At 38.2% G+C, this 27,026-nt stretch overlaps 1 protein-coding gene across 7 annotated transcripts in view; it reads right to left on the reverse strand.

Moving 5' to 3' along the window:
- FGF13 (fibroblast growth factor 13) overlaps positions 1–27,026 on the reverse strand; it is a 627,264-nt gene that overhangs the window by 39,453 nt on the left and 560,785 nt on the right. For all 7 annotated transcript variants that reach the window (XM_072956097.1, XM_072956098.1, XM_072956095.1 and 4 more), the window contains 2 exons: positions 25,548–25,658; positions 19,926–20,029 (listed from right to left, as the gene is read on the reverse strand). In XM_072956097.1, the coding sequence (XP_072812198.1) occupies positions 19,926–20,029; positions 25,548–25,658 (215 nt within the window). The remainder of the gene's footprint in view (positions 1–19,925; positions 20,030–25,547; positions 25,659–27,026) is intronic.

Here is a 27,026-nt window from a genome sequence, read left to right on the forward strand (position 1 = left end):
AACTGGTTTGGTTCTCAAGTTGTCCATATATTTTGAAGGAAAAGCCAAGATTTGCTGATGCATTGGGTGAGTGATGTTAGAGAAAGAAAAAAAAAAAAAAAAGGCAAGGCAACTCCAAGGACATTGACCTAAGCAAGTGGAAGGATGGTGTTGTCACTGACTAAGATGGAGAACACTGTAGGTATAGCAAATTTGGGGAAGGGATAGGATTACTTCTGTTTAGAAAAGTTAACTGAAGGATGCTAATTAGGCATCAAAATGGAGATGTCAACAAAGCAATTGGAAATATGATTCTGGGTTTTAGGTAAGAGGTCCAGGCTGGAGAATTTGGAGTCACCCATATATAGATAGCATTTGAAAGTCATGAGAGTGGTACAGCAGGAGAGTAGAGCGGAGGAGACATTTAGAATGTCAGGAGAAAGAAGGATGAAACAATCAAGCAGGTTGGTATAAAAGTAATATAACGAGGGAAATTCTAATAAGCAGGAGCTGGAGGAAGAGGGTTTTATATGTGCTAACATATTAAATCCCTCCAACCCTACGACATAGTTTTCTACTACTAGCAAACAAAGTCAAGTCAACAGCTCATGTGTGGAGTAGGCTTATGGAGCAGCACTGATGGGCCACCAATGGCCATGAATTTCAACTGAAATCAGACAGCACGATATTGTGTTTTCTTCCAGCAGCACTTGTACAGATGTTGAATTGGCTAAGATGTGAATTTAACTAGGGTAGGGGTGTTTCCAGTTGATCAACAATGGGGGGAGAGATGAAAGACTGATCATCATGATGGATTGTGTCGCCTAAGCTGGGGAAGGAGGTAACTGAGGAAATGGAAGGGGATGTTGAGGAACCATGAGAAGGTTTTAGAGTCAAAAAACAGCCCTCCTAGTGAGATCAAGGAATTGTCAGAGTCTAGGGACTAGAACGAATCAACTGTATACGAAGAAGATGAGAATCAAAGAATGGGATGCTTGAAACTGAGATGGGGGTAAAGGTTTTTTTAAATGACAGTCTCAAGTTTTTCTTAAGCGTGGATGGTGGAGGGTGGGAAGGGATAGACGGGATTTCAAAATTGTAGAATAGATAAACAAGATTATACTGTGTAGCACAGGGAAATATACACAAGATCTTATGGTAGCTCACAGAGAAAAAAATGTGACAATGAATATATGTATGTTCGTGTATAACTGAAAAATTGTGCTCTACACTGGAATTTGACACAACATTGTAAAATGATTATAAATCAATAAAAAAATGTTAAAAAAAAAGAGTGGATGGTGGAGATAGGATGGACAAGATCACTGGAGAAGAAAAGTTCAAGGAACTGAGAGGTCAGAGCACCTGAGAATCATCTACAGGACCCTGAAATCATCAAGATTTATGGCAAGAGTAATACTGGAGGGAATGACAATGACCTAGGAGATAAAATTGTCATGGGGCCATGGATCGTAGTGTTGGAGAGAATGATCATCAAATGTAAGAAAGACTCCCGTGACGTCCTCTTCACAGAAGGTGCAATCAAGGGAGAACCAAAAAGTGGTTCACCCAGCCCAAGAAACAGCATTTACTCTCCAAGGCAAAGGATCAATGAAATCTAAATCTTTCTTAAATTTGAACTACTCACAATGTTGTTATGAAAATCTTGAGAAGTCATAATAGTCATCTACTGCATTTTAAACTACATTGTATATCACACACGACAGTAATTCTGTGAGAGGAAAACTCTTGTGATTTTTATATCTCTCTCATTATAATATATATTCTCACAATGAGGCAATTCTGATCATCTAATATGTATCATAGTGACAATGTCACATATTAAATCAACATAAAAAAGGGAGTAAAAAATTGAGGTAAGTTAGACACTGTCTAAGGGCACACTGTTTTGTTCTTTTATCTTTTATAAAGATAATATAATAAAATTAATTTTAAAGAAACTTTGACAAAGGCATAAAAACAATCACATCTGATTCTACCAGGCAGTAATAACCACTGTGAATCCTTTGTGGTATGTGCTGCTTTTATAGGAAATGAGAGCCAAGAGACGGGGCCTGTCCTCTAAGAGGTTTGGATTTTGTTGTTGTACTCTCTCAGTCTTCACATTTTGTAGTAATTCAGGCTCCTGTTAAATTATGGAGAAAACACACGCTAGTTGCTAAGGCATCATTACTATTAATTAAAGGTTTTGCTATAGATGAGAAATATTGGTTTTGAGTGAATAGAAACATCTTCACTCTGTTGCTAAATGGCTTACTATAAAGGTACTAGGGGGTGAGCGAAGATTAGAGACAGCAGGAAAAAACATAAAGAAGAAAAAGCTGAAAAACCTATATGTCAGTAAACCTGCAGCTACTTGGTCCTGACAAGCTCTGTTAGCCTAAGAAAACAGGGGGGGCCGGAAATGGCACAGGCGAGGTTAATGGGGCCATTCTAGGTTCAAAAGCACGTTCAAACATGGATGGGAAGAATTCACCTGGAGAAACCTGTCAATGTCTAGTAATGATTTATTTCCATGAATACATGTTTCCTTCCCCAGTATGCACCACCACTGAATTTAGAAGGCCTTAACTGGACCCTCAGCCTCCCTATCTATAAAAAAGGTAGGCTATAAAGGGAAAACGGCATATTATCTGAATTCAAGTAAATCACAATTTGTGGAGACTGTCGTGACTTCTTTACAAGGAACGCACAAAATCATGAACGCCTACCCATAAATCAACCAATCAGAAAATGAGAAGGTTGGGAATATGATTAACATTTCAAATAGCTCTTCCTTCAAATTTAGTTGATCCTTTCCCAGCAAGCTTTTCATATTTCACGACATTACGCACTGCCTGTTAGAGTCACGCACTGATGGAACATCTCTGCGAAATAGAACAGCAGAGCTGGTGGTGAACTATGGGATGACAGCGGAGGAAATAAAGCAGCGTTCCAAATAAATTGTCCCGTGAAATGGGTAAATAAGCTGTTAGATTCAGTCATGTCAATTTTTCTTTTTGTATCATTCATGCGTTCTTTGCTCCTTAGCTAAATGGTAAATACCACTCACGCTTATATTGGGTCAAAATCAAAGCTAACAAGAGGAAAGCTATGACTGTGAGACTATCACAACAACCTATTTGTGCACATTTATGACCAGACTATGTGTTTTTAATGATAGATAAGTGAGCCATGGAAATTCTTAGCTCTGAAATGATCCCAGACTTATATAACATGAACCTGCGTGAGTGTCGTGTTTTTTGTTTTTTCCACTGATATTCTTCAGTTCATTTAACTTAGAAGAGCTTTCAGCCTATAATGAACAAAGAAGTACACTCAACCAAGTAAAACAGGCTAACAAAGCACCGAGAGAGGTTTTTCTTTATAAAAATGTTTCAGAAAAAACTAAAAAACAGATTGCTTTTTCAGAAGCTGAAATTAAATTTTCGATGCTACAATTGCATGGGCCTCATGAAAAGTTTCCCAAACTGCTGTTACATAGAAGGATGCCTTAAGTCCAATGCTCATTCAACCACAGTGATGGGGGTGCAAACAGTTTATTGAGCACCTATAGGTATCAGACAATTCACACAAGTCATCTGAATGAACCCCAGAAATATGTCAGATGCCACTTTTTCGACGAGGAATCTGAAAGTCAGACATGTAACGTAACTTGCCCAAGACCACACAGCCAGCAAGTGCCACACAGGCTCACGATGTCCATATCGCATCTCAGGTGTGGGTTCTCCTATCCCCCTATTTTCTGTGACCCTATGAACATGGACAATAAGGGTGTTGGCGCTACTACTATAATTCCTTTCCCTACATCTCTATAAATATGAGACAGAAAACTTCAAGCATCGCCATGTCTAAGGAGTACATACAGTGCCCCTAAAGATGGGACCACTGAGGTGGGCTATCTCCTTAAGACAGAAAAAAAAATGGCCAAGAGTGAAAAGCTACGTCATGAACTGCTCAGCATAGTCCTACAAGTCAAATGTACTCAGAATCCTCCCAGTTCCTAACAGAATTATGTACATCTCCATCTTCAAATTTATTTTCAGAGAAGGAACCTGGGAACATTGATCTTACTGTGTTTCTCTAAAGTGAAATAACTTGTTCAGAAATGGAAATTTTATGACAGATTCTCTGTCCTCTACAAGTTATCTTTAATTTCACTGCCATGTAGAGATCAATGAAAGGAGACTATAAACTATGAAACAGCTTTTCCTGGCTCATTTATGAGGGACTAGGACAGAACTCCTTGGGTTTGATTTCCAGAAATCCCCCAAGCCAGCATTTTTGATTCTTGATGAAATTAACTATAAAGGAATAGATAAGGAAAACGAAGTCAAATCTGGTACATTAGCCCTTTCTCCCCTTTCAGACCAACAAAGCTTGCATGTCTTCTCTGCTAACAATTCCTCCAAAGAAAGCTCAAGTGTGCTCTCTTGCCAGAAAAAGTAATACCAATTCTAGGGAACCATGATTTGATTAAGTTCATAGAAGAGAGAAAAATTCCCATGAGTATATCAGAAGCTTGCAGATATTCCGGGGTAACACCAAGAAAACCTGCTAACATAGTATATTAGCTAGGGTAACTTTGGGGGTAAATTTCATTTAATTTGACCTCTGATGATATATTTGTTAAACCTTGCATGTTCAGTTATGCTCAGAGATCCCTTTTGACAAATATCAACTTCTCAAATACTGTTTTACTGGGTTTAGAATGAAACTATGGAATGGGTAATTACCATCTGAGAGAGTAAAGCCTCTAACTACCACAATTACCCACATTAATTCAAATTGCATGAAAAGAGAAATAACAAATGTTTGGAAGACTGCACTATGCGGGAAACTGAACACAAACCAGCACAAAGAAAAACTTGATATTAACAGAGGAAGGAAATCGTGTACTTTCTCCTGTTGCATGGGGTAATGAGATCTGAGCTGTAAGTCCATTTGATTTGTTTCCTAGGTCATCACTAGCGGGCCAGAATTCAGACTTGGCAAGTGAGCCCTTCATTAGATGATGTAATAACTAAGTGCCCCATAAAAGCCTACATCTAAGCCCAAATGAGAAGTTTTCTCAGTTTAGAAATATCGAGCTATGTACCTTACCATTTTCAAAGGCTGTCTACCTCCCTCTACATACAGCAAATCGCCCTATTTTGACACCATTCACACATTCATTTAGTATGAGTCACAGACCATGGAAATGTGACATTTTCCACAGTTCAGCAGGATGAAGAGCAGGACCATTAAGGGGAGGCAATTAGAAGACACAAACTGTCACCCATTATTGGCCAAGCCCAATTATGTCCCCAGTGGAATCCTAATGTTACTTTTATATAAATAAACCAGATAATCAAAGGCAGAGAAAAAAGAAAATCGTGTTATCATGAAAGATTCATTAGCAACCAATGACAATCGTTTAGATCCTGAGTAGAAAATCATTGTTCCTTTCCCCAGGTACAACTCTTCTGTTTCAGGGATGCCCCCCAGCCAGCCAGTACTGAGAAGCACTCACTAGCTCTGCACTCCACTCAACCCCATCGCTGTGGATTTTATTAAAACCTTCATGATGGATGCAAAGTTGGGAAGGTATTTATTGCTTGCAAAATAGATTCCAGGGGTCCCAGGGATCAAATTTAACACTCTCCTTTAACATAAAGGAGGGAGCTGCGTAAGTTCACACATTCATTTGAATAGGGCTTAAAAGCTGCATTCTCAGATTTCTAGTTCAATGTGCCCACCCTGTGACTCCCAGTGCACGTGTGACTTTACTACTTGTTCAACCAGTGTTTCTCATGTATAAAAAAAAAAAAAAAAGAACATGATTCATCAAGTGGCATTTTATTCCCCACTATTTTGGAATGTTGACAAAGACTTGGTACACACATAAGCCTCCATGAGGAAGGAGGGAGAGACAGGCGCCCATGAGCACCATGAAGACACACGTGGAGTCTGGCTCTCCAAATGGTTCCTTACTACACTGCACCGTTGCTGATTCAGCCGTCTAATTAAGTGAATGGAAGGAATCATTTCTTTTTTCTCAATCTTACATAGTGAGATATTCTGCTGTCATCTACTTACTATTAGTAAGAGTGTCTACCAGATATTTCACAATGAATTTGGTACGGTGGGAAATAGAAAAGAAGGAGACAGATAGCTTAAAATATGGTTTGGGGAGACCAGCTTTACACACAAAAAACATCTGGGGAATAAAATAAAAGCGGCACACGAAAACATCACACACATTCAGCTCAGGGAACACAAAGTGACACCTGTGATGCTTACACAGGCTTTCATAAGGTTGTAAGCTTACAAGGAAATAGTCTGATATTATCAGATACTTCTTTAATCTCTGTATTTACAATTGGCTTAATGAAGCCAAACAGATATGGCCTTAAGGACATGGAATCTAGCTTCTAGCAAGGGACTTGTGCTACATAAAAATGTGAAGGCTGTAAGTTCTTCTATGAGTAATTCAGGAGAGAAGGGAATGACTGTAGACAAAAGAAACCATAAAGCAAAACCAAATAAGATAGTCTATCTTATTTGAATTCAGAATGTCACATCTGAAGGGAAAATGGACTACTAGCTACTCTTATAAAAGAAAATTTCAATTAAAAGCAGGAATTAAAATTGAGTTGGTAAGGGAGCTTCTTTTAGCAATCACAAAGAGGTACAATAAAACCATCTAGAGGAACAATTTTCCCTTGAATGACCTGGGATGGCCACAGAAGTTACATATTTGCTTTGGACACTATTGTTGGTATCTTAACAGCAAGAACTTTGGAAAAGATCTCAATCTGCCACAGAGGTCATACCAGAGGTGGTGATTCGGGAATTCTGCAGAAGAGTGAGATGCATGAAACAACGAAAGAAAGGTTCGTGTATCCTCCAAGAAAGCCGCTTAATGTTTCTTGGCCAACACTGCCTCACATATAAACATCACCTACGTATCTACAACTCCTAGAATGATGAAGAATTCTCTCAGTGTGACTTAAGGCCATAATGATCACAAAAATTTTCATGGGCAAAATGACAAATTTCAAGTGACTAATTTTGTTGATTTATTGTCACAAAAATATACCTATCTTGACTTTCCATTTAATTCAGCAGTATGAAATAGTAATCTATATACGGTAGTTTTTCTTGACCATCTGTTAAGTACACATACTATGATGTAAGCAATAGGGCTAGGAAAGAATAAATCACCGTATTTGATATTATGTATTTTGATATTATTATTACACTGGGCTGTCTCTATAATTCTACCCTTAGAGTCCTAGCAACAGGAAAACCCTAGAAGAGAAACTCCTTTTATAGCAAAGTTTCTTTGGCATGACACATACTAAACTCTCTCAAATGGGATCCTCCTTTACACACAGAGTACATTTATATCAAGGGTCCCCCATGAGCTTTTGACTCATCATGGATTCTGGCAGCAGCAACTCTGCATGTGGCTTCCTGAAAGATGAATTTCCTCAATATATTGAATAAAACATTGGTTCATGACGAAACAGTAATGGGTTTGGTGGCAACAGTAACAACAAATAAAGGTTTAATAAAGTCTTATAAAAATGACCAATTTTCTCTATTACTGCTGTCCTTAGATAAACTCCCCATGAAAAATATTGTTTTGTAATGTCTTGCTGCTAATTTTGAAGAACAAAGTTTAACCTTAAATGCTAAGAGAAAATACGTTATTTATGCAAAAGCCATACTGGCTGGCTTCGATTTTCCCCTAATGTTCCGAGGAATGTCTGAAAAGGCAATGTAGCCATTCGATTGGGTGAAGCCATCTGCTAATTTATAACCTATGAAACAGTCATTGATTCATTAAGAAATTAAATGTTAGTAACATTCAGAAACAGAAAGTGTTGTTGTGCTTATAGAAGTGAAATGGGAACACGATGAACAAATTTGCGAAGTAATTAACTAATGTGCCAGAAATGAGCAACTTGCTGGTGATATTTTCCAGGTTTTTTCACACTGGGCCCTACTTTCAGTTCCTCTGACTTGAAAACACCATATGAAGTTTGAGATCCTTCAGGTGGAGAAGTGCTGAGCCACTGAAAAATCAGGACTGGACTACAAATACAAATAGATGCGATTTACTCAGTAAATCAGTGAGCTGATAGCTCACACTCTTACGACACATTTCCTGTAAGAGAGATCTCAATACAAATGACAGTGAGGTCTTGGTAGAATTTCTTGGATTACTGAATTTTGGATTTGATGAAATCTATATCATGCAAGCTAAGAAAATTATATCATATTAAAGGAATGGCTCAAATTGTGCAAATGACAGCTATACTGGAGGACTAGGTCACTATACATAGAAAAAGGCTAGAATGTATGTTTGTAAAGCCTCTCAAAGGTTGACTTCAGTCACCATTCAACGGTGCATAACAATACTCCGGGAAGTAACAATAATAATAAACACCCAATTAAGCACGGGTGGTTAAAGCAAAGTGAAAATCCAAACCAACTAATTATTGCCCATCTTCCTTCAGCATGCTTTCTTCTGTTTGCATCTCATCAGTACATTAACCTATCACAGCACCAATCAAATCTCATTATGGAGCCAATTTTCAAACTCAGGCAGTTCACAATTACTCTGACAAAAATGGCAAGTGCGTCCCTCTCCCAAATGGAAGACTGACCATATAAAAAGACTATTGTATCAATGCTTCTTTATTTACCATAAAAAAACACTTTGTCAAAAATTCTGACAAAATTCTAAGCAAAATAACAGGAAAACCTGGCCTTTTCATATGTGATCAAACCATTTAAAACCTGTTTGCAGAGCTACTTATATGAATTATCAGCACAAATGGGGGGAAAAAAAGCAATGATGGTAAACATACTTGAAAATATCTTCCACCATATAATCTCGTCTATTGACTCACTGAATGGCCGCCATTTTATGGAGCATCTTCACCACTAAGATGGGGACAGGGATTATGGCGCCTGGGCCAGGTGCTCCCACACTGTTGGCCCCTGAGGGTGGAGCTTCGCACTTACAGCCTAGTCAGAATTCCCAAGACTACTACTAATAACCTTGTGGAAGAAATGTTTCCTTTTTCATTTTGGTTTCCTGAAACCACCAAGATTGAGGTGTCCCAATTGCCAAAAAGAAAGGTGACTGCATGTGAACCCAACCTGATCAAGAGTTGTTTCAAAAACATCTGGAACTTTTCTAATTTTTTTTGTTATTATCACTCCTCACCTATTTGCTGGCATCTTTTGAATGTTTTGATGGTAACACAATTACAAAAACACCACCACCATCCAGCCAGCTGGCTGCAAAACAACGGCCTCTGTGTCCACCCAAAAGCGCAAGCTGGGAGAGGCCAAGCCCTTGCCTCTCTGAAAGCAAGAACCACAAGTGTGTTCATGTAAATAGATGAGCATCACCAGGATGCGTTACAGATGTTGAAAAACAAACAAACAAACCAAAACACTAGCAGCCCCCCTCGCCCACTTAATGCCGAAATCCACTAGTCTCACCAAGTGTTGAACCTCTCAAGTTCAAGACAGCTGCTGTTGAGGGGTGGCGAATAAAAGGGTGAATTACAGAGAGGAAAGGTACCTCATCTCAGGATCTGGAGAGAAGACATGCCAAAAGAGTTTCCAAACTACGAAAAATAAAATGCTGCTCTACATGCCCTCAGTGAGGACGGAAATCAGGCCAAGGTCCAGAGCAAAGAAAAGCACCGAGCAAAACCACCCATCACAGTTCTGTTGACCTCTATTCTCAAGGTTAATTATTGGTTTGAATAAAGTTTCACACCCAGATCAAAGACACTAGCAGTTAAACTGTTTTCTGAGCCCATTATCTTACGTAAAATCTAAGAACTGTTAGATTCAAATCCCCTTGTGACATACAAATGCTTTGATTTATTGACAGCCCTACTGGAAGCAGAACTATTTCATTTGAGCAAAAACTTCTATTTGGGAAGAGAGGAGCACAAAGAAACACAGTGAGCTAGCTAGGTGGCTTCCCTTGTTGGTAAGGATATTAGGAATGTAAAGATAATAGCTTTAATAAATGCGCATTTTACCCACTTGCTATCTATCTCCAGTGTTAACCACCTACCTAACCACCCATCTAATCAGAGAGAAGTGGTACATGAGTTAACAGGGATGTCACAGCAAGAGGAGACGGTAAGGTCAAACCTCGCTTCATTTCCTCATGAAAGTCACTGGTAGGAAATGCATTCCATTCTGGAGAAATGAGCACTTGGCACTCCCCAGAAGATCAGGTGTTACTATATCCTGCATATGGTAGCTCCAAGGAGATGTACCTCTGTCTACTGGTCCACATTGTTTCTCTTTGCTATGCCTACTACTGCAGCATGAAATTACAGAAAATGGAGGGCAGGGTTTCTCCGTGTCATTGTCCACACAGGTGACACCTTAAAGCTTTGGTTGGTTGAATCCACTGTAATCCAGCTGTGCTGCACAAGTGGGAGATCTTTTTTTTTTGAGTCACACATTCATAAAACATCTAGAGCACTTCAACTTACGTCTTTTCTTGATATAATTGAAAATCATTCATTTGTCCACTGTATTCAATTTTATCTTCTTATGACATATAAACATGGTCTTAATGTGATCTGCTGAGGATTGTGGTGCCAAACATCCAGTATATATTGTTTACTGTAACTAGTAAATTTCTATAATGATGCACCCTCACATACCCCCATCCCCAAGGGCATTCAAATTGTTTCCCTATATGGAATTTTCTTATAGTGAGTTCTAGACTAAAAATAGCATTGCCAGGCTGCCGAAGTTGGGGAGAAACCGTTTATGCCGATCTTTCCAGTAGTAGATCAACTATTAACAATTAGGGCTCTGGACTTAGGAGAAATTTCTTTACGGATACTGTAAACTCCAGCCACTGTCAGTAGAGATCAATGTGATCACTGGCTGGGCTGCCTAGTACCTTGCAGATGTTCCACAGATATCTGGTCCCTGATTGGTTGATAAACTCCTGGACCATTTCAGGCCCAGAGGCGTGTCTGGGCTTTCTGAGACTGGAGGAATGGAGGGAGTTTTCAGGAAATCTCGACTTTAAAGGTTATGATACAGTACAGAAGCACTCAGCTTCAGATCTTCCCTAGGCTCTACCTCTAACTTCTTCAGTGTAAATACCCTCGAAGAGGCTCTTCTGTTTCCACTTGTATTGCAGCACACCATTGTTTCGATATGGGCAGGAACCAGAGAATACTATATACAATATTTCTGAAAATTCTTTAATCAGACCAACAACCAAACTCTTTTGTCATCATAGCCTTGCTTGCTGATTTTGTGGTCAGGTTATAGCGATGGATTTCTTATGCACAGGCTCTTTTGTTATACTATTTACTATGTACAGTGGAGTTTTACCTGTTGGAACCTCATTTCTGAAAGCTATCACTGTCATTTTCCAGTGTCTCATTGTCAATTACCAGATGATTCATGCCCTCTGTCTCTTAAGCATTTTTCATCCTCTGTATTATCACCGTCTATGTTCTAACACCTCAGGGTAGTTATTTACACTTGGGTTTTCCAAATCTCTATAATACATTTTTCTCGGGTAAAAATGGATATCATCTCTAATTTTGGCTACTCCTGTTTTATGCTGAGCCAGAATTCCTATACACGTCTGAGGCTCTTATGGAAGAGGATGTTCTAGATCACGGCTACCGGCTATATGTAAAAATCTTTCCAAGAAATCAATTGAGGTTTTTCCAGTAGTTCCACTTCCAGGACTGTCAAAAGCAGTTAGCATCAGAGTATCTGATGAATAACTTAATCAGAATTTTAGCACAGACGTGTTATCTATTCACACACTCAGCCTGGGCAAAACATATTAAATGTATTAGTCAGGGGCTTGCCAGTTATTAACCTTGGTTACAGCTATTATAATGATCAGAGAAATGCTTTCATTTAAAGTTCCCCTGTTCAGAAGTCACAATTCCCTTTGAGCGATGGAACCACTGAAACCAGTGCCGCTGCCTGGCCTGCCATTTTTTTTTTCTTGCGTTTCAGTAATTCACTTCCTTATGTACTCTTGAAATGTTAACACTTGAGAGGCTGCATGAAAGGTTATAATTGGGCCTTTTAACTTATTTTAAATATTCAAAAGCCTTGACAGAATTAATGTGATTTGTCTTTATTTTTTATTATACATAACTTTGTTAATTTTTGCTGGGCATTGCTCTATGACTAAGAAGTGGGGAGAAAATAAAACCAGTTATTATTTAATGAGCATAGGATTTGGTAGGTAAAGTATTTTAAAACATAACTTTCATGGAAAAAGGGACAAGTAAAAAGGTCTTTGATGGGCTGTTTTTTCTTTTTTTTCTAGCACATTGTGGATTAAAATTCTACAACCAAGAAAGCAGGGACTGAAAATCAATGTCTGCACCAAAGCATGAGATTCACTGAACATTTACATAAAATACAGCTAAAAAGTCTTACTTGCTTTGTTTTATAAAGCTATTAAGCATTATCAAATATGTTGCTAGAGCAATCTCTAAAGGTATTACATGTTCAGTGCAGGGTATGTATTTAAAACAGAATTATTTTAGGAATTCCAAAATAGCTCATCCCGTAATAGCAACAGAGCAATGAGCATAAGACTGGTTTCTTCCATTTGTCTTTCGCGGATGTGTGTTGTATGCGTGTGCATATGTGTGTGTGTGTATTACCTCCTTACATCTGGTTTGACTTGCTAAAATTCTTCTCTGTTATTCTTGCCAATTATGTTACTCTTTAGCTCCAAGAGACTGGCTTTTTTCCCCACAAATATGAATTTAGCTTCTGAGTTAAAGTCATGACCTCTCATTTGGATTTTTTTTTTCAACTTGGCCTCAAAAACGGAATACAGAGCCAATCTTCTTCCTCTATTTAGCTACAACCACTATTGGCTCCTTGATTTCTGAGAAAGTACCATCCTCGGTCATTTCCTCCACCTAAGAAACTAAGACCTTCACTCTGAATAATTTCCCAGTTTGGTTTTTTTTTTTTTTTAACAGAGACCGTAAAGAGAACTCCATTGACTTTGAAGGCACCATCAACCAGAATTTCTAATTTCACATTCAAATAATGCCAAGTTAGATTTTCTTTCACATCTGAATGAAACTTCTATTACCTGTAAAGAGAACTAAACATGTGAAATAATCTGTGACTTGAGACATGTATTTGGGGTTTGAAAATGATGCTGATTCACTGGTATTGTGAAGGGCTATCTAAGATGAAAACACACTTTGGTCTATTTCTCAATACAATAATTTTAACGACCTCTAATTCAAAAGCACTGACACAATAACTCAAAGTCTCTTTAAAACATAAAATTGGGTTCCTTGAGCTATCACAGCCATTCAATAGCAAATAAAATGTGCTTGTTTTCTCTGCTTTTCTTCCTATAATTCCATTGTCTACATTTTCCATTTTTAGTGATACCACTTTGAAAAATGGGTGTATGTGTACAATCACCCTTACAATCCATTAGTCTGAACTGAAAATATCCATCAAAAATGTTTAATCCCATAGCCAATGAAAACAAAAAAGTTCATTAGATGTAGGCACCAAAATTGGGAACCAAAGTTTTCATAGTCAACACTTTTCTCACTGTATATTAAATAAATCAAATTCAACAATTTGTGAATTAAGTGAAGTACACAAATAAGCTAATGTTGTACTTAGAAGTTAAAATTTATTTGTGTCTACTCATTTTGTAGGGGGTGCTGTGCATGATGACTATTGGCTATATGCAAAATCCATCCAAGAAATCAATTTTGATTTGCTAATGATCATTTTCTTCTATACTGGATATGAGAGTGCTCATGTTTATTTTAAATCGATTTCCTTTTATAAGTGAGCCAATCCCACTTCCCTAAAGAGCTGTACCGTTTAAACCAGTGCCCTTCCATTTAATTCTATTAAGTGTATAAGCCTATGATAATAACTCCAGAAGTTAAATTACATGAACTTGCTGATATACAGATTTGACTTAACTCAGACATTTTACCTGCTACAAATGTTTGCTAGGAGTATATTCATCACTCTAAACTGATCGATGAGTTCATCTAAACTTTAACATCCTTTCTATATTAGAATATAGGCTAGAGCTATGAAGCCATATCACTGAGAATTAGATCTTAAATTGTCACACACTAAAATCAAAGGAACAAAACAAATCTGTAAAAGAGTAAGCTCGCAGTTGACAGCTACATGTACAGAACGTCTGAGGCTTTTTAATTCACCTTGACAACTGAAACTAACTTTCCATCTAAGTCACGGTACTTAAGCCCAGTGATGAGAGTGCTGAACCCAGGAAATCCTTGTTGCTGGCTCCTATTTTTTATGACACTGGTTCACTTTGGGAAAAAATGTGTTAAATTTTCTCTACCTCAATTTAGCTATCAGTAAACTTATATGGCATATCTAAGGGTCATTTCTCAATATATAGACTAATGATCTTATTTTTCTAAAGAGATTTGGGGTACCTGAAAATACAATGTCAAAAGCTCGACTCGTCACAGCAAGATATTTACTCAAAGTGTCTCCCAGCAGACTGTTTACTAGTTGCCATAAAATAAAATATATTTAAAAAGCAAGAACTATACAGCAGAAAATCAGTCAACATCTTGAATGGGCCATCAAAATTAACATCTGTGATGGGAGAAGAAACTTGCTAAATTTAAACTAAGTAAAGATTATCCAATAGAGAAGGAAAATATGTCCCCTTAGTTCAGATTCCAAGTCTGACTGGGCCCCTGGGATCAGTAACACACACTGCCTCATTCCCGTGGCACCAGCGGACTCTCAGAGAGACGTGCTTCCCCGTCTTGCATGTGCTTTGCTGTGGTGGTCCCAGGACTATCAAACACAGCAGTAAAATCACTCCTAAAAGTCCTCTCTGCAAGTACATGAATGGAAAAGGTTTCCTTGTCAAAGGATTTCTACTTGTCTACACATTTTAGCTACCTCAACCCCAACAACAACCCAAGCAACACCGTGTACCTTGATGAAAGGTTAAGTCGTTAGGCAGTTGAAAATGCTGCCACTAAGTTCTGGAACATTCCAGAACAAAATCAAAATCTGGAACAAAATCAAAAGAAAACGCTTAGGGCTCAGCTTTGAGTCTTTAGTATCTCACTTCTAATATCTGCTATTACTCCTCTATTTTACTAGATACTAGGACATTAATAATATTTTCACATTTAAGACTCTTGATTTCCTATAGTTAATGTTTATTTATTTCAAGCAGTCTGAAATATGCATTACAAATAGCTTTATACTATTAAGTTTTGAGGAACTCTCAAAAGCTTGTGAACAACTTATTATTCTTGGTAAAGAAAAACTTCAAAGGATGAACAAAGTTCTCTACACACAATGACTAATAATTTCCTTACAGTTCTAGAAAGACTTAGTTGTATCACGGATAAAAGTAAATATGTTATGAAATAATGGCTAATTATGAGTCTCTGTGCCACAGATGGTTTCTCACTGTCACTTGAGCCTACATCAAGTCTGTCCCCCATGGCAACAAGAAAAAAAAGGTGGGGGAGGGTACAAGAATCCTGAGATTAATCATGGAAAGCAAATTGTAGCAATAACAACGTGGAGGTATTGTTTCTTTATTTAATGGACGAAAGGAAGGAAGAAATGGTAAAAATGTAAAACTGAACTGACAAGAAATTGAGGGATGTAGAAACAGAAATGCAAAAGATTGAAGAAAGAAAAGGAAATAAAACAAGAAGGCTCTTCCAAGGATCAGCATTTTCCTTCATCTCAAGAAGCAGTCCTTCAGATATGTAAAGGCAATTTGTTTGCAAGAGCAGAAAAAGAAGATCAGCATCAGAAATTTCAGATACAGGACAAAGAGCGCATAAATACACAGTTTCTGATTTCATTGGGGGTTCTCGGTGCTACAGCAATCATTTTTCTTAGCTGTCTATCCGTGGTTTTCAACCCAGGCTACATGTTAGAATCAGCTGGAGACCTTTAGAGAATATTCGTGAACAGAACCACCCCCCCTCAGATGTTTTGATATTACTGGATTGGGTTTAGCACAGAGAATGGAATGTTTTTAAAGATCCCCAGGTGATTCGAATAGGTAACTAAGGTTGTGAACCACCGTCTGACTAGGGGTCAAAACACTGTTTTTGGTAAAAGACGAGACAGTGAGTAATTCAGGCTTTGTGGCCCACAGTGGCTCTTGTTCAACTATTCAACTCTGCTGTTATATGGCAAAGGCAGTCAGACTTTTAAACGGGTGTGACTGTGTTCCAGTAAAACTTTATTTACAGAAGTGGGTGCTAGGCTGGATTTGGCCCGGGGGCCAAAGTTTATCCACCGCTGGTCATCAGACTGCTTCCTCTCCCCTTTCCTAAAACAGCTGTTACAAACCTTCACCTTGGCCATCCCTATGCCTTCGATATTCTGCTTCAGTGGGAAAATACAAGTCATCTGGCTGGAAATTCTTCAACTTCCTCGTCCATCACCTGCAGACGCAGTACACTACATCTGCATCTGGCCTCATCTCTTTGTCTCATATTGTAGAAGCAGCACCCCTTCTTTTCAAGGGGGATCTGACCTTCTCCCTTACACTCAGCTCCATCACTCTCTGTGACTCCTTTGGAGCCCCCAAGTGTCTTAACCAAAGAACCCGCACAGCCTCCTTCAATCCTGTGTCCTCCTCCAAATACTCAGTGACGTCTCCCCTTCCTTAGAAATGCTACACCCACTGCCTCTACGTCCTCCCTTCCCATTCACTCCTCGAGCCACTACCACTGCCAAGCTTGTTGAAGCCCTTCAAATGGTGTATTCCTGGTTCTTGTTTTAACTTGTTTTCTCTGAAGCATCTGACATTGCTGACTCTTCAGAAAACTTTCTCCCCACTTAGTTTTTGCAACACTGCGACATCTGCCACAACTGCTTTCTCTGCCGACCGCTTCCATGCTAGCACTGCCGAGTATTACTTGGCAGACTCTCTTTTCTTCTGCTCTTCTTCTTCTTCTCAACTATTGCCGGGGCATCGACCACCACCTACACGCGATAGCCCCCACATTTCATCTCTAGCTCACGTCTCTTCCTCAAGCTCTAGGTTCACATTGTCAAATATCTACGGCAAGCTATACTTTTATCCCAAATCTGTTCTTTTTCCTTTATTCTCCATCTTGGTTAACAGCTTCACCATCAACCGAACTACCAAATGGAAAATTCTCACTCTCCTTCTCGGCCCTTAATAACCACTATTGTGCAAATTTTAAAATACGTCTACCCGAAGATACTTATTTCTATCTGTGCAGTGAATGGCAACTATACATGTTCAGTCATACGTGGTGGTCCTGCTTTCCGTCCAAATCCAATCAGCCAACAAATCCTCATGATTCTACTTCTAAAATACTTTGTGAATCTATCTCCTTTTAGCCACTGCTGCAGCAACTGTTTTAAGGCAGACCTGAGTCATCCTTTACTCAGATTTTCAATAACTTTCTAATAGATTTTTCACTTGCCCACATCAGTAGCTTCTACTTCCTTTTCTTATTTTTGCTTCCTCCTTCAGTGACTGTCCAATCTTACTTTCTCTTTGCTAACAAAACTGCATACAGGCTTCTAGCAGTAGAAGTGCCAAGATTTTACATAGGGGAGGAGGGAGCCTTTCTCTTTGGTTGATGAGGCAAGATACTTCATTTCGGTTTTTGGTCTTGCATTGCTGAAATCACAGACAATATTCTAAGAGAATCTGGGCAATAAATACACTTTAAATAAGATGGTAATAAAACGGAGCACCCATTGAGGATGGCGACCAATGTGGTGAAGGGACTCCAAACCACAATCTATAAGAAGTAACAGGAAGAAGTGGAAAACTGATCCTGCCGAAGATTCAGATTTTTCTCTGCAGCAGGCTAATCTGGGTATTTTTCTCCCTATATGAACTCCAGGATTATTAATCAGACACCTTTCATCCTTAACAAAAACGCAGTTTCTTTTCCTTCATAGGAAATACTTAAGGTTTCCTTTCCTTAAAAAGTGATCTACATTTTGCTCTATGTTGGCCTGCCCACTGAGGAGAGGAAGCCTATGAAACCACAATGCTGCCCTTCCCCTCGGAAGCCTTCCTTAGAAACGAGCTCACATCGATATTTACCATTTGCTAGAATGATGGTCAACCTGAATGGTAGGCTATGACTCTTTGACATCGGATCCCTAAGCGTAATGCTGAACGACCTAACTCTCGAGTGGGAGCACGTGACACATTGCCTGACTTACATGACAGTTTCTCATTCTAACTTAAATATTGTTTCCAAACTCTTTTTAAAAATTTTATTGTTGCAAGAGTTTTTTAAAAAAAAATCAGCCCTTTCTCATCAGTGCATCGCAATGGTTGACCACAACTCAGGGAAATTCTGGATGCTTTACCAGTAAGTATTTCCTACGCCACCTTCTCTAAAGTATGCCCAGTATATTGCATTTCCTTCCCATGCCTGCATAGCAGTTGCAGAAAGCAGTCATTTATTTTATGAAAAACCCACCTTTGCATCTGGTCCTGTTGAGGTAGTCTGCTGATCTAAATGAGGTTAATTAAAATCCTTCATTGTTAAATTATCTTACCTTAGTGCACAATCTGAAAGACAAATCTCCCTTCGTATCATTTATAATCATAGCAATGTATCAATAAGGTGACAGATCTCATGAAGTTCGCAATAAACTCAAATCATTCATTTGTAAAAAGAATAAAACCCCTGCATTTATTAAACAACAAGACAGTTGAGATGGCCTCATAGGAATGCTGATAGTGACCAGGGTTTGAAAACTATGCTGATCATCTTTTACTATGAAATATGAAATAGACTACCCGGTTTACCAAATGAACAGGCCTTCACCTTGGCCTCTGAAACACAGGGTTATGACATGGCTTCACCATGTCTACCAAGAGTCTTTCTGCACAACTGGCTTTGAAATCAGTTCAAGGAACAGGCAAGAGGAAGAGTGTTTAATGGTAACCACTTTTGCAATTTGAGGACTAGACTTCTCTGGCCACAGTAAGAGCCTACTTCAAGGCTACCTAGAAGGAAGTTTGACAAGCAATTTTCTCCATTTTTAACATCTAACCCTTTTCTTAGAATACATGAAATTCAAAGCAAAGATTAAAAAATACTACATATATTAAGGGGTCTCCTGTAGTCTGTAACTAGATCTACTGATAAGAATAAAGTCCTAACCTTGGTACTGTCCCATTTCTGCCTATATTTAAATGTTAAAAAAAAATTTTTTTAAGCTTAAGTGGCCCCATGCTCTGAACTGAACTGTTGTCTACATTGTTGATAAGTTTCTTGGGAAAAGTCCATTTTTTACCTCTGTTCATTACGAAATTTAAGAAAAAAGGCAAGCAGGAAATTATAAATAAGGAGAGGTTGAACTGTGCTTGATAGAAAAACAGTATTTAGAGACAGCAAACGTGACTTAATTGAACTGAAAATAACAAAGAGAAACACTTTTCAAACTCTTTATGTCCTAGAGTTGATCTGAAGAAGAGGGCTCATCAATTTCTTTAGGAGTAAACCGGGCTAAATACATGTTGAACTGAGTTTTACAAACGGCTCTGTTTTCCCCAGCTGCAAAGCAAGACAGCAAGAGAGACCATTGTACCACATGCTACGTAAAATAACAGCCCAAATGCCAATGTATGCAAACATGTTTAGCGAATCTTTGCTTTTTATACCAAAAAATGCTATAGCTTCAAATGATTAATTCGTAATAGATATAATTTCCACTGGAAATTAATTTGTCCTTTCGAATGAGATACTTCCATCCAGAACCCTCTTCCTCGAATCACAGAAATCTGCAGTGATGACACATATGCAAGCACATTTCACTTCATACCAGATGAAAACAGAATAATCAGAACACGAACACAGTGAGAGGCTTACCGAGGTGTACAGGTATCCCTCGCTGTTCATGGCCAAATACAGCTTGGTTTGAACTCCTTGAATAGCCACCACTCGAAGACCCACAGGGATGAGGTTAAACAGAGCTGAAACCCAAAGGAATGAGAAAACAACGTTATAATTCTGAATTCCACCGCTTTTCAATGTTTCCAGCAGGACTGTCTGGTCTTCCAAAAGTAATGTGTACCTGGTAAGGCTATTCATAAATATATTTTTATATTTATACACCTACAGTTAGGGCCTCTTCTACCTTTCGGTATTCTTGATTCACGGTTGCAGTTGCATAATGGGGGCTATAACTACATATTTTCAAACACCCTGGAGAAAATTGAAGATAATTTCACGGTTTGTATAGCGTTGGAGGTAGGGACTCTTTTTTGGGGGGGAAGGTAATCAGGTTTACTTACTTTTATTTATTTTTAACGGAGGTACTGGGGATTGAAGCCAGGACCTCGTGCATGCTAAGCACATGATCTACCACTGAGCTATCCCTCCGCAGGAGGTGGGGACTTCTGACACTTCTGGAGACATCCAGATCCAGGAATTGGTCTATATATTAAATAGCTTTATCTTCCACAAACCAAGGTTTTCAACTGCTCCCTGAGACAAGTGCTGAAATTCACAGACACAGTTTCATGATCTACCAGTTGGGGAGAGATTCCTAGAATCTTAGAAAAGACACTAGTCTAACTCCCTCACCTAAATGATCTGTATTATTTCCAATGCAACAACCAAAAAAGAAATTCAGGCCCTGAAAAGAAAAAAAGTCATTCTGTAGTCTTATGTTTCCAGAGTAGTTATTTCTTAAAGAACATTTTCTAAGTTGGGGTTGAGAGGGGTCTTAGCTTTGCATTTCCAGGAGCAAAGGTTATAGGAATAAAAACAATGAACTGGAGAGGTTTATTTATTTATTTTAATTGTTTTTCCTAAATAGTTGTAAGTGGGCAGCTGGCCGATGCCAAAGAAGCCTTCATTTCTCCATTTGAAGGTTTGACTGCGTGAAACTTACACCCAGGCTCTCCTCACAATCACACACCACTCACTGGAGAAAAACAGTGGGCGGCCTCCCCCTACCAGCTGTCTCCTCCCTCCTACACCCTGAATAAAAATAAAACAGAACATTTTTAAAACGTAGTGCTTGCCACACACATCTTTTGAAAATAGCCTGTGCACCTTTCTCTCCAGAGTCCTAGACCAATGTTGACGATTTTTGCCTCGGTGTGTAAGTGTATTGAGGATGATAAATCGGTCTGCTATCATTTCTATGAACAAGACTATAAAGGAGTCACCCCACGGGGAAGAATAGGTTTTCTCAGATCTCTTATCTTGGTGCACATATATTCTGCTACAGTAGGTGGAGTTATATAGGTGAGAAATATTAGTGAAGAACTTGGTATTCCTTGGTGAGCCTACAATGTATCTTTCCTTTAAAGTCAGGGTGTTACCAAAGAGGAGCTAGGACATACTGTACAGTTCAAAATGCAAGTGTTCCTACCACATGTCACCGATGGCACTTCATTCAATACTCATGATATTAAAAGCTGTGCCCTTCTGTTATGTGAGGTGAAGGAACGTAATTGCAGATTGCAAGCCAGGATCTCATGCTCTATTTGACAATGCAATGCACAGGAACGAAGTCTGATCTCTGTGAGCATGTCATGTACATGTTATATCTCTTTCGATTGATGCTACCTTGCTCATAGCAGGTGCTTGACACACATTTGTGGATTGATAGCAATCTGTATGGTGAAAACATGACAGTATTACATTTTGGGAATGTAATAGGTCATAATCCCGTTATATGAAAGCTCATAGCTTTAAAATTCTGCTATCTAAAAAAACAAATGAAACCAAACAAAAACCTCCATATGGGTTTGGCTTAAAAGCCATATCACTAGACAACTAGAATGCCAGCGTATGTCTGAAGCCTAGTTTAGTCATTCTAATAGATGATAATAGATGATAAATAATAAAGGAAATTCAGAGCTGTTTCTAGAACTTCTTTTTTTTTTTTTACAATATTCTGAACCTTCTTAGTTCTCTGAATGCAGCTTGTAACAAGAAAAAGAGAGATGTTTGATTTTCACCGTGTGCCCCAACCACTCTCTGATGTGAGTTTTAATGAGCAATAAAATGCTTAAATCCCAAACATCAGATAGCAGGAGGAGGAAGAGAAGCAAAGCACATCAGTAATCCATGCCTGGGATTAGCTACTCTGGAAGAATGGTATTCCCTATCTAGTAGAACATGAATTTTCACTATGTATCACAAATTTCTATGAAATCTGATTCAAAAACAAAAAATACCACTCTAAAATAAAAAATTAAAGAGAGCAGCAAAAAAAAAAAAGAGTGACTAGTCATAGTTCAATCTTTTTTCTTTAGACATTTAAGATAGATCAGAAACAGGATTTATTTAAAGTCTGTCTAAAGGGACGGATAAAAATGCAAAGAAATTATATCAAGGGTGAGCTTGCACAGAAACAGTTTCCAATATGCCTTTGTTTCTCCAAATCTGGAGTACTTTTTCATGGACTTAAGATATTATTTTGATTAGGATGAAAATATGCTAAATAGGAGAAGAAAACATTGGATTTTATTTGTGTGTCTAAAACACGTGCATTAAATACCTAATATCTTTTCTTTTATTTCTGTCAAACTTTTGAAGATTTTTATAAACAGGGCCTTTGTTTCTTGTTTGTTTTCTGTTGTGTCTACATAAAAACAAATCCATTCTACCTTGAAGGGATCAGCTTCTCAGAGGTGTGCTCATAGTTGGCACTCAATGTTTGCTGAATATGAAACTGAGGCCATCCTTCTTTATAAGCTGGATTAAGATCAATTTCTCAAAGGGGGTAATTCATAAAAGTATATACTAATCAGAAAGACCTGACCTGCTGAACTCTTAACACTACTGAAGGTTTAAAGGAAAATTTGCCTATTCTTTTAAAATAGCCCTCATGGAACCCAAGGCAGATACAATAAAACTACGGCCATGAAATGTCTATCCTCTTTTCCTTTTCAGGGAGAAATACATAACTTACTATGGCCGATTTGCTCATGATGAGACTTTATTGGACTGACATTTACCATTGTAATGAATCAACCTAAGGTCAGCCTAGATGCATAATATCAAACATATGTTTTTAGAAATTGAAGTATCTGGGTAAATGTGAACTGCTTTGTTTTATCATGATCTTGCTTACCTCATCAGAATCAAAATATCATAAAATCAGCCAAATTGGACTGAATGAGAAAAGCATGATGAAAAATCCTAACAATTAATAAAAATAAGAAAAAATATAAACATAATAACAGGAATCATATTAAGGAAATACTATATACATGAAAGGGTGAGAGTTGGAAAAAAAACAACAACCGGTATTCTTGTTCCACTCAGTTAAAATAATTAAATAATGAATGCCAAGAAAATTGCTTGGCTTTAGGGGGAACAAAAAAGAATACGTTTGCATGAGTAGACTTCCATTTTAATGATCATTTTAATGATCACTTTAACCATTAAACAGTCTTGTTTCATGATGACTTATGCCCTACAATATACTCAGTTGGGAAGAAAAGCTAGCTCTGGTCAGACTTGGCAGCAGGGGTAGAGTCAAGCCACACAGACTCGTTATTTCTTTTGAGATACTCTTCATTTGTCTGTTTCACGCAATGGTAATACTCACCACCGGCTGACTCACCTCTCATTATTTCGCTCTGCCTAAACACAGATTCTGGTTATCAGACACTTTAATGGTCTCACAGTATCATTAGCATACAGAAATGCCCTGTCTATCAGTCAGTTATAAGACAATCAAAGGCAGAAGCTATGCATATGTAGGAACTGAAAAGTAAAACCTACGTGACCCCATAGTTAAAAAACGGAGTCTTGATTTACACGCATATATGTGTGTGTATCTGTGTCTGGGTGTGTGTAATACCCTAAAATGACTACCTACAGGGTGATCTTGATGAGTGTGGCATATCGTTATTGATAAGGCACAGCAAATGAATCATCTGATATATATTTTTTTTCCTTTTCAGGAAACGCATGTGAACATTGGACCCAAAATAATCTTTTCACTGATTTCCATCTGGAGAAGATGTTAAAAGTAGAAGGAGGGAAACCTGGTTGGGTGGGGCTCATTAGCAGCTAATCATGAATGTCTTTTCATTAATTCCCAACGAATCCATTTCTCTAAGGCACTTTGAAAAACGGAGCAGCTTACATCCCCTAACTTCCTTCCCAAACACCAATTTGAACATACCATTTATGGGAATGTTTTATTACTGATCATCATGTACTAATGTCTGTTAGAGGTGTACAATAAAACCCTCTAGCTACACTTGACTAATCTTTTCAAATAGAAGAGTATCATGAAAGAACATCTAGAACTTAACAATTAGAACTTTAATATCACAACAGTCACATAACATTTTGCAAAACAGCGAAGAACCTTCAAACCATTTAAGTATGGAAGTTTTTCATCCTAGGTAGCACAGAGCTTTCTTCAAAGGTAATTAAAGGTGACTTCCCCTTGAGGTCTCGCCTTGGCCATGCACCAGCCCAGGAAGCCTTATTAAAAGGTGTGAAACTCTTTAACACTCAACATTGGAACCCTTGTCTATGGCTTCCGCGCCTCTAGCCAGCATCTCTGAAAATGCCGCAGAGGACTTGATAGCATTCAGATGGGCTTTCCTTGACAATGGAACTGCTTCTGGGGAACTATCAAAGTCTGAGGGAAGTGCAATATACATTAGAGAAAATAGGGAGTGAATTGTGAGAACTAGGTGTTTTAGCCTCATGAAACATTTAATAGATCTGTAGAAAGCTGCTAATTGCAAACAAAACAAAAACAAAACATCAGTTATCATTATTGAAGAGGGCTTCACTATTTGTGAGTTTTTGTTGCTCCAAATAAATAAAGCATGTATCACAAAAGTTTATATAATATCTTAGAATCACTGTACTTCAGTAATTAGAAATCATATTGACTTTATTTTTGATGTGTTTCTTTTTTAGATTCACCATTATGGTCTCCAATTTGGTCTTTACTTAAACCATGGTTAAAAATAAAGCACTAAAAAAAAAACTTCTTTACCCACCTGTGGAGGTATCTCAATGTTAAAATCCCAATTAGTCTCAGAGTTATCAGTGTGTGTGGAGAGGGGGGACGTGAAATCTTGTTATGATGAATTCTCATGACATGAAACCACTCCTCTCTCTTGGGATGAGACCGGTTCTTAAGAGTAGAGATAACATGCTATTTCAGGATCAGTGTGTGGGTGAGTAAATTTTCTGCGAGGGAAAAAAGTAATAAAATCCAAAGGACAGCTATAAATCTATCCAGATTACCATGGAGATGACATTTGGATTGTTCTTCAGATGGTGTCAACATTATTTGCTACAGTTCACTATTTTAGATTATTTTCATGTTCCACTTCCCTTAGGTTATTAACCTGCTTAAACACGATTGTCTGGTGTTGACTATATTTTGGATTCACTTCAGAATTTAAGCAAGGGGTGTTTATCTTAAAAAATTAAGAAAGAAAACACAGTGTCAACAACATGCTGGGATATGCTATTTATTCTGCGGTCACTTACTGTAAGTGCTGTCCTCATCTTTCGTGCCATCGATGGTTCCATCTGCCTGCAGCTGCAAGTGGTAGCCTTGTCTGCTGTATAGTTTAGTAACTATACCCTTCAGCTGAGGCTCTGCAAAGAGAACGATGGTTTGGATCAATTGATAAGTTGGGCATATACATTTGAAAAGAGTCAGAATTCAAACTTCTAATTTCATTTACAAATTTTAGTGGGAAGGCTCAAACTTCACTTTTAAAGAGTCCTCTGAAAGAAAGAAAATGAACAAACTCCAAGTTTCACAAGAAATCTCCAAACTGAAGAAACATTTGATTTCCACCCGGTAACACCGGTAAAGCCTAAAGCTTCTGACAGCAGAGACAGTCTCTGATAGGGTGTCCTTTGGCTTACAGTGGCACACTCATTGAACATTCAGAATGCGTTGGCAAATGGCACATTCTGCCTTTTAACAATGTGCCACTTGTCATGTGGAAGGAAAAGGAGAAATACAAAGATAATTTTGAGTGGTTTGCCAAGCAGGGACCAAAAACACACTAGCAAAGAATTCCCTCAGAATTACCGCAATTTGAATAAAAAATCTGCTCCATTCCAAGAAGGTTGAAAATGCATAAATAACCTGGACGCCCATCAAAGGACTTATATTTAGAAATGCGAGCTGTGATTTTTAAAAAAAGGGAGGGGGAGGAGAGACTAAAACAACCATTACCATCCCCTATCATATTAATTATCCTTAGAGGAAACAGGTGCAAAGAGCAGGGATTTTGTTGGTGGGGAGGAAAGAAAATTAGTCCATTCTTCTTTTCAATTTAGTGTCAGAAATATAATTATCCAAAATACGTGTTCCCATGCTCTCTTCAGCAGCACATACACAAAATACGTGTTCTCAAAATGATTTTCAACTATGAATCACCATAGATTAATCAAGTACCTCATTTACCAATAAGAGCCATGTTATCCAAAATCTGCTTTTATTGAATACAGACACCTGCACTGAAATAATATTTATGTGATGATTCTGGCCACATAATCGTACTTTGCCACCGCTTAAACCTTTTTAAAAACAAGCCTAATTTACAGCTAACACCTTAAAAACTTCGAGCACACAGAAAATGTATGGCTGCATTTCCATTCCAGGGTGTGTAGAACACATAAATAGAGAAATAACAGATTGGTGAATAGTCTGAAATTCTGTAATATGTATCTAGTTAAAAGTAAGGGAATAGAGTCAGGATTCATTTGGTTAAGAATGGCCAAACAAGCTGCCGGTTCGCCTGAAGGTCTACCTTGACGCAACCTGACACCTAGAGCCTTGTGAATTTCCCCTGGCACTGGAATATCGCGCTACTCTTCTCACTGAACGGGTTCAAAAGGACCCACAATCTGGCTCAGAGTTTAAATTCTCTCTTCACTCCTGCGTTTTGGTAGCAAGTAACCACAGTTTTACTAGTCTAACCAGATCACTAAGCTCTCGGCCACAAGGTT

The sequence above is a fragment of the Vicugna pacos genome, chromosome X (assembly GCF_048564905.1).
Source record: "Vicugna pacos chromosome X, VicPac4, whole genome shotgun sequence".
Taxonomy (NCBI): Eukaryota; Metazoa; Chordata; class Mammalia; order Artiodactyla; family Camelidae; genus Vicugna; species Vicugna pacos.